This window comes from Falco biarmicus, chromosome 3 (genome assembly GCF_023638135.1).
Source record: "Falco biarmicus isolate bFalBia1 chromosome 3, bFalBia1.pri, whole genome shotgun sequence".
NCBI lineage: Eukaryota > Metazoa > Chordata > Aves > Falconiformes > Falconidae > Falco > Falco biarmicus.
In genome coordinates this window covers 109,959,376-109,966,630 of record NC_079290.1, presented here as the reverse complement: position 1 = coordinate 109,966,630, position 7,255 = coordinate 109,959,376, and the positions used below count along the sequence as shown (strand labels likewise).

At 65.4% G+C, this 7,255-nt stretch overlaps 2 protein-coding genes across 3 annotated transcripts; both read right to left on the bottom strand.

The window, feature by feature from the left end:
- Positions 1-1,134: 1,134 nt before the first annotated feature.
- Positions 1,135-4,182, bottom strand: TMEM82 (transmembrane protein 82). The gene is made up of 6 exons (XM_056333191.1): positions 3,921-4,182; positions 3,764-3,836; positions 3,327-3,501; positions 2,392-2,800; positions 1,680-1,867; positions 1,135-1,575 (listed from the first exon to the last, which is right to left on the bottom strand). The coding sequence occupies exons 1-6, from the start codon at positions 3,997-3,999 to the stop codon at positions 1,513-1,515; spliced, it is 987 nt and encodes a 328-aa protein (XP_056189166.1). The 5' UTR covers positions 4,000-4,182; the 3' UTR covers positions 1,135-1,512.
- On the bottom strand, positions 4,182-6,631 carry SLC25A34 (solute carrier family 25 member 34). Of its 2 annotated transcripts, none has more exons than XM_056333192.1 (5): positions 6,037-6,631; positions 5,394-5,459; positions 4,913-5,065; positions 4,680-4,814; positions 4,182-4,607 (listed from the first exon to the last, which is right to left on the bottom strand). In XM_056333192.1, the coding sequence occupies exons 1-5, from the start codon at positions 6,523-6,525 to the stop codon at positions 4,299-4,301; spliced, it is 1,152 nt and encodes a 383-aa protein (XP_056189167.1). In that variant the 5' UTR covers positions 6,526-6,631; the 3' UTR covers positions 4,182-4,298. The 2 variants fall into 2 exon arrangements, with proteins under 2 accessions (XP_056189167.1, XP_056189168.1); XM_056333193.1 differs by having other exon boundaries at positions 4,359-4,588; positions 6,037-6,621.
- Positions 6,632-7,255: the final 624 nt, after the last annotated feature.

Here is a 7,255-nt window from a genome sequence, read left to right as displayed (position 1 = left end):
CCGCCCGGCATCACCGCCCCTTCCTCCCTCCTCCACCTCCTCCTCCTCCTCCCCCCCCCCGCCTGCCCCACGGCCCCGGGCGGGGGGGGAGGGGGGGGCGGTACACGTCCTTTGGGTGCCCAATGCACCCTGGGGCGCCCTGTAGGGTATGGGGTGTCCCGTGCACCCTCCTAGGGTGCCCCCACGGCCCCCCCCGACTGCCCCACGGTGACCCATGGCCCTCCCCCTCCCCCCGAGGCTGTCCCATGAACCCCCCCGATTGCCCCAGGGAGCCCTGGGTGCCCCCGGCACCCCCAGGGTGCTCACTGTGCCTGGAGGCTGCCCCCTGTACATTCACCCTACGCCCCTGTACAGCCTCCGTGGCCCCCCAAGCCCCCGCACAGCCCCAGGATGCCCCATATACCCCTGTAGCCCCCCAAGCCCCCGCACAGCCCCAGGATGCCCCATATACCCCTGTAGCCCCCCAAGCCCCCACACAGCCCCAGGATGCCCCATATACGCCTGTAGCCCCCCAAGCCCCCGCACAGCCCCAGGATGCCCCATATACGCCTGTAGCCCCCCAAGCCCCCGCACAGCCCCAGGATGCCCCATATACGCCTGTAGCCCCCCAAGCCCCCGCACAGCCCCAGGATGCCCCATATACCCCTGTAGCCCCCCAAGCCCCCGCACAGCCCCAGGATGCCCCATATACCCCTGTAGCCCCCCAAGCCCCCGCACAGCCCCAGGATGCCCCATATACCCCTGTAGCCCCCCAAGCCCCATACAGCCCCAGGATGCCCCGTACAGCTCCGTGCACCCCCAGAACGCCCCAGGACACCCCACAGTACTGCCCCCCAGGGCTGGGGGGTTCTCGCCCAGGCAAGCAGCCACCTCCGGAGCCTCCCTCTCCCCAGATCGCACCCCACCTGCACAGGGCCTGTTGCCCCATGGCATGGCACGGCCAGCTGCAGCCAGGTGGGGAAACCGAGGCACGGGGGCACCTCTCAGGCCCAGAGGGTCTGTCAGGACAGAGGTCACCCCCTCTGTGCCTCAGTTTCCCCTCCTGGGGAGGAACCGCACCACCCACCTCCTCCACAAAGCTGCACCATAGCTGCCCAGAGCCCCTCTCAAGCATCATGGGACCCCAGCTCACTCTGTCCATGAATTTTGCTGGAAAACACCTTTATTTTCTGAGATTTATAAGCCCCTGGAGGCCCCTGCACTACGACAGCATGGCCCTGCAGCCTCTGAGGATGGGGACATCCATCAGCACCCCACATCTCCGGTGGGACCAGGGAGCAAACCCTCAGCAGCACCCCAACCTCACTGGGTCCTCCCAAAACCCAGGGGCCATGTAAGCCTCCCCCCGGCCTCCCCCACACCGTGGGATGGGGTCGAGCACCTTCTGGGAGCCCTTTTGCCTTTGTCCCCATGGGGGATCTGCAGCGGGGAGGATGTGGGGGGTGCCCATGTTTCGGGGACCTGGGCAAATCCACCCTGAGTTTCTGATGCCTGGTTACACCCCACAGTTTATCAAGATGCTTCCTCCGATCTTGATCCTGACCGCCTATCCAGCTGAGACCACTGGGCGAAATCCTACAGGAGATGGAAGAAGTGAAGCAGAAAGGCCCCTCACCATGGCCTCAGGGCTGCGGCCAGCCCCTCACCCCAGCCATGGTGGGGAGGTGACCCCATCTCACCTGCTGCCAGCATGCCTCCAGCAAGACACCGGCTCGGAGCAGGCACCACAGCTCTCCCAGCAGTGAGATGAAGACGTGGAGGACGTCGCTCCAACGGCCGACGGTGAGGAGGAGGATGAAGAGGCCGCCCATCCGTACCAGCACCGTCTGGTACACCGGCCGCCCGCCGGAGCTCTGTCGCTGCTCCTCTGCAAGGACGAGGCATCGGGGTGGCCACCGCAGGGGTGACCCCGTCTCCTCCCCAGCCCCACGACCGGGGGGCACCGTGCACGTCGGGGATGCTATGGGGCGGCTTCGCATCTAGCCCAGGGTGCCCTATACAGCCCTAGGATGTGCCGGACTGCCCCTACACAGCCCCAGAGTGCGCCGTGCTGCCCCACGCACCCCCAGGATGCACCATATACACTCCATACAGCCCCAGGTGGCCCACTGTACCCCCACACACATACCCCCAGGATGTCCCATACATTTCCATACACCCCAGGATGCCCCGTACACTCCCTATACGGCCCCAGGATGCCTCCATACGGCCCCATACACAGCCCCATGTGGCCCACTGTACCCCCATATATCCCCAGGACTTCCCATACGGTTCCATACACCCCAGGATGCCCCATATACCCCTATACCCACCCAGGATGCCCCATACTGGGACATACCCTCCTCAGCCTCAAAAAAACCCCCGTAACTGGGGGTTCGGTCCCCTTCTCACCTTGCATGTAGGTGACCAGCAGCGTGTAGCAGATGGTGAGCGGTGTCCAGAAGCGGACGGCCTCCGCCGTGGAGAGGAAGTCCCGGTTGATGAGCGTCACGGCAGCCAGATCAGCCACGGCAAAGGTGATGGCCAAAGCATTGCGGAGCAGCCTGGGGATGCCGTGCCCGGCAGTGAGGAGGAGGATGCAGATGCCGCAGTAACGTGCTCGGCTGTGCAGCTCGTAGAGGGTGCAGACGTGACGAGCCAGGCGCCGGGTGTAGGCAGCCAGCAGCCCCGCCAGCCCCGCCGCCAGCGCCAGGTTGCAGGTCCTGTGGGGAGCCCCTTCCAGCAAGAAGCTGAGGCCACAGGACACCCCACAGCCCAGCGAGTACTGGCACAGCAGGTAGAGCTGGCTGCTGTGGGCGCCCTGTGAGAGCAGGACGGCACCGTCAGCTGCTGCAGAGGCTGCAAAGCAGCAAGGGGATGCGTGGCTGCAAAGCAACGAATGGTTTTCTCCCTGATGCAGCCCCCCAAACCCCACAGGTTTTGCATGCAGCAAGGGGATGCACGGCTACAAAGCAATACATGGCCTCCTCCATGCTGCACCCTGCAACGGGCCGCACAGTTGCAAAGGCACGCAAGCATGCAAAGCGACGCATGGTTTTCTCCATGCCAGCCACCCCAGTCCTCCCCGGAGGGGGAGCAGCAAGGGGATGCATCCCCCACATCACAGCCCCTGTCCTCACAGGTGTCGCAAGGGGACATGTGGCTGCAAAGCGATGCGTGCTCTCCTCCGCGCTGCAGCCCCCAAATCCCCCATGGCTGTTGCAGATCTGCAAGAGGACGCACGGTCACAAAGCAACTGCCTTGCAAAGCTGCAAGGGATGCACGGTTTCACGGCTCCCGCCATGCCACTGCCCTGCCGTGCCTCAGTTTCCCCAGTCCTGCCTCACCTTGCCGAGGGAGAGGACAGTGGAAATGGCGCGCAGGGAGAACTCCAGCACCACCAGCGCGGCCACGCGGGAGCCCACCAGTGCCAGCACGGCCGTCAGCACCACCACGTGTAGCGGCTCCAGCACCTGCCGCTGCGCCTGGATCGCCTCCTTCTGCGCCTGCCTCTCGGGGTGGCTGGGGACAGCAGGGGGGACGCTGAGCCGGCACCACGTCCCCTCCCTCCGCCCCCACCCCAAAAACGGGGCGCCAGCCTCGGAGACCCCCCCTTGTGCTTTGCAGCCGGGGAAGGAGGGTGCAACCCCTGGCCCTGCTCAGGCCACCACCAGCACCCATGGGTACCGAGGGCTGCGGCCCCCCCAAGAGTGGATCCCAAAAGCAGATCCCAAGAGCAGCTCCCTGGAACAAATCCCACGGGGGAAGAAGGGCCGGTGCTTACTTCAGGCACTGGATGTAAAGATAAACCTTCAGGAGGCTGCAGAGCATCGACACAGCGCAGGCACCCACCAGCCCTACAGGGAAAAGGCAGCAGCGGGTCACCGGTGTCCCTTGGGCTGTCCCCAAGCTGCCCCCATGCCACCCTGGGGGGCTCTCACCTTGCAGGAGCGCATCCAGCAGCGCCCAGCCCCACGCCAGCCCAGGCAATGGCGGCAGCCAGGACCCCAGAGAAAACATTTTCAGTGGAGAGGAGCCACGGCGCAACCAGCCTGGGCTCCAAGGTCCACCGGGCGGAGGCTGGGAGCGGCCCCTCCGGCTAGTAAATCATTACTGGGGCAAGTGGGGGCAGCTGGAGCCCTGGCTGGAGGAGCTGAGCTCCAGCTGCCCCATGGAAGGGAAAATGAGGGTGGGGAGAAGGGATGCGGTGATGGGATGCACATGGTGGGGCTTAGGGACCACCAGCATCTTCAATCCCCCCGCCCCCAGCATCGCCCTTACCCAGCCCAACGCATTGCAGCGTTTCAGGTCCTGACTTTTCAGGGCGTAACCCCCTCCCCATTTGCACCACCGCAAAGACCCCGAAATGACGCCAAAAATAGAAAAACCCCTTTATTAATGGCTGTGGTGGGGCTGAGAGCCTGTCCTACGGCCCTGGGGGCTGCTGGTGCTGCACCATCTTCCTGAGCTCGTCCCAAAAGAAGAGGCTGAGGACGGTGTGGGGGCCGAGGCGGAGGTAGACGGCGCCGATGCCCTTGTACAAGCCCAGCAGCCCCTCTTTGCTGGAGATTTTCAGGATGCAATCCAAAAAACCCCGGTAGAGCTTGCCCTGGGGAGAGAGGAGCAGGCTGCGCACCCCTGCCAGACGCAATCCTGGGAAAAGCCGTGTCCCGTTCCCCCCGTTTCCCCAGTGGCCTTACCGTGCCGTCGGCATCCACCGGCTGGTTGTAGAGACGGGTGCTGATCACGTCGAAAGGCGTCATCGTCACCGCCACGGCCACGCCGCTCACCATGCCCCCCGCCAGCACCGTCGCCCAGCTGCCCTCCCCGAACCACTGCGGGAAGGATTGGCCGTCAGCTCTTCTCCCCCCACCATCAAAAAAAGGGAGCGGGGGGCCGGTGGCAGCCCGACCTGGCACGTGTTGCCCCTCACCTGGCGCTCGCAGACCCAGTCCTTGGCGGAGGTGAAGGTGGCGAGCTGCGCGGCCGAGCCCACCGCCACGCGGGGCACGGCGCCCGTCACCCCCCGCCACAGCCCCGCCACCCCGTGCTGCTTGTAGATGCTCTCAAACGCGTCGGAGATGCTCTGGGGAAGAGAGGAAAGGCAGGAAAAATGGGAATGGGACATCCCACCCTGGGAACATTTCCCACCCCAGCGTGCAAAACCCCATTCTGTCGGTGGCACGAAGCCACCGTGGCTCTGGCTGGGTGACAACGGTCCCGAGGGGTGCCCAGCCCTGGTGTCACGGCTCTCTGTCCTCACACCGTTATTTATAGCATCTCTGTGGGGCCAAGCTGCCAAACCGCAGCTTTAACTACCCAGTGGCCAAAACAGCGTTGTCCCCACCAGGTCCCGGCACAGCCAAGGTGCCACCTTGGCACCTTGTGTGTCCCCCCACCCTATCCCCGCTCACCTCGTGGTTGTGCTGGTGGCCCACGGCCACGGCCGACAGCGTCTGGGCCTGGAGGTGAGTCTTGACCTGGGGGGGGGGACAGCACCGGGTGACGAGATGCCCCCAAGCCCCCACGCTGGGACAGGCTGTGGTTCCCCCTCCTCTGTCCTTAGCAGCTTTTGGGGTGCTTTAAGCCCCTCTGGCAGATGTGGGGTGCCCAGATGTGTCACCAAGCAGCACCCCCAGGCTTTGAACCCAGTTTTTTTTTTCACCCCTCCCACCCCGGGACAAAGGGACCCTGCAAACGCTCCCCTTTGAGCTCTGCAACCCCAAAACCAGGAGAGATGCTAAAAAGGGGGGACACCCTCTCATTTCCTTATGAGGGAGCTCAGGTTCCCAGGAGGGGGGGATTTTGGGAGTAGGGGGGGTGGGATTTGTGGGAGTGGGGGGAGGGGAGCATGCACACAGCAGCCCCACATTTTTGGGGGTGAAGCAAAGCAGAGGGAGAAGGGATGCACCGAGCCAGTGTTTATAGGATGCAGCCAGCTCCACGGCGGCCAAATCTTTTGAGGGGAGGAGGGGATCCCCGAAATGCCCCCCCGCCCTTCCTCCGCGCCCCCCCCCCCCCCCCCCCAGAAGGGCTCCAGGGCAGAGCAGCACTCACCAGGTACGCGGGGCTGCCCACGACGGCTCCCACCGCCCCAGCCACGGCCCCGGCGGCCACGGTACCCCCGGGATACCCGGTCCAGCCGGCGTCCTCGGCGTGGGAATAGCAATAAAACCGCACGCCGTTCATCAGCCCCTGGTAGAGCAGGCCAGCCGCCAGGCCCTTCTGCAGCCCCCGCAGCCCGTCAGCCCGGCACACGGCCCCCACCGCCTGCAGCACCCCCCGGTAGGGCCGGGGGTAGGTGCCGGGGGGCTGCAGCTCGCCCTGCAGCTGCAGCCGCGTCTTGACCACCTCCAGCGGGTTGGTGAGGACGCAGGCCAAGCAACCGGCCGCGGCCCCCAGCACCAGGTCGGTGGCGGGGGGGACCCCCCCGGCTGGGGACCCCCCTCCTGCCACGCGGGGTCTGTTTTGGGGGGGATAAGGGAATTCATGCAGGGAGGCGGGGGGGGGCCCGGGGAAGGGTGCGAGGGCCCCAGCGCCCGCCATGCGGCACCTGCCTGCAGGGATGGCCCCAGGCTCCACCTTCCCCCCCCCGCAGGGAAAAAATAGGGGGGGGGGGACAGACACGAGCGCCGCCTCTTGCAAACCCCCCCCCCCGCTCAACCCCCAATGTAGGGAAGGGATATGGGGCAAAGGTCAGGGCTGGGGGTGCATCTCGTGTGCCCCCCCCCCCCGCCACACACCCGCAGCCAAATCTCAGGCGGCCTCGTCTCGTCTCACGTGACTTGGCGAAGCCCCGGCGCAAACAGGGAAAAAAGGGCAGTTTCTGCGGAAACAGCCAGGACGCGCTAAAATTGAAATAAAAGCTGAGGAAGGTGGGTTGGGGGGGGGGGGGGGGGGGGCACGAGGAGACAACCCCCCCTTCCCCCCAGCCAGCTGGATGCACCCCGGGGGGAGCTATGGGGACCGGTTAACTCACTGCATGTGCGGCGGGGGGGTGGGGGTGGGGGTTGCGGGGGTCTCCTTCTCCTCTCCCCTCTCATGGTTACAGAAATGCTTTGGAATTAGAGCGCCCCAGGCCTAAGAGCTGCAGGGGGGGGGTGTCACTGTCCGTGTTGTCCGTCCCCCCCCATCCTCCCCCTCCCGATTCCTATTTTTAGGGCTGCAGTGACCCCTTGGTCACCACCTCAGTGATTCCTGGGGGGGGGAACCCCCCCAAACTCCCCCACCCGGATGGCTACCCCATCCCCGATATCCCCCCTAATTGCTGCCCCAT

Excerpts from the sequence above, each read along its gene's own strand:
- TMEM82 (XM_056333191.1), bottom strand. The coding sequence starts at position 3,999 with ATGTTTTCTCTGGGGTCCTGGCTGCCGCCATTGCCTGGGCTGGCGTGG. Across the intron at positions 1,868-2,391 it reads GCTGGTCACCTACATGCAAG|AGGAGCAGCGACAGAGCTCC; the intron begins GTGAGAAGGGGA and ends TCGTCCTTGCAG. Across the intron at positions 1,576-1,679 it reads TGGAGGCATGCTGGCAGCAG|GATTTCGCCCAGTGGTCTCA; the intron begins GTGAGATGGGGT and ends CATCTCCTGTAG.
- SLC25A34 (XM_056333192.1), bottom strand. The coding sequence starts at position 6,525 with ATGGCGGGCGCTGGGGCCCTCGCACCCTTCCCCGGGCCCCCCCCCGCC. Across the intron at positions 5,066-5,393 it reads GCCACCAGCACAACCACGAG|AGCATCTCCGACGCGTTTGA; the intron begins GTGAGCGGGGAT and ends TCTCTTCCCCAG. Across the intron at positions 4,608-4,679 it reads CGGTGGATGCCGACGGCACG|CCTGCTCCTCTCTCCCCAGG; the intron begins GTAAGGCCACTG and ends AGGGGTGCGCAG.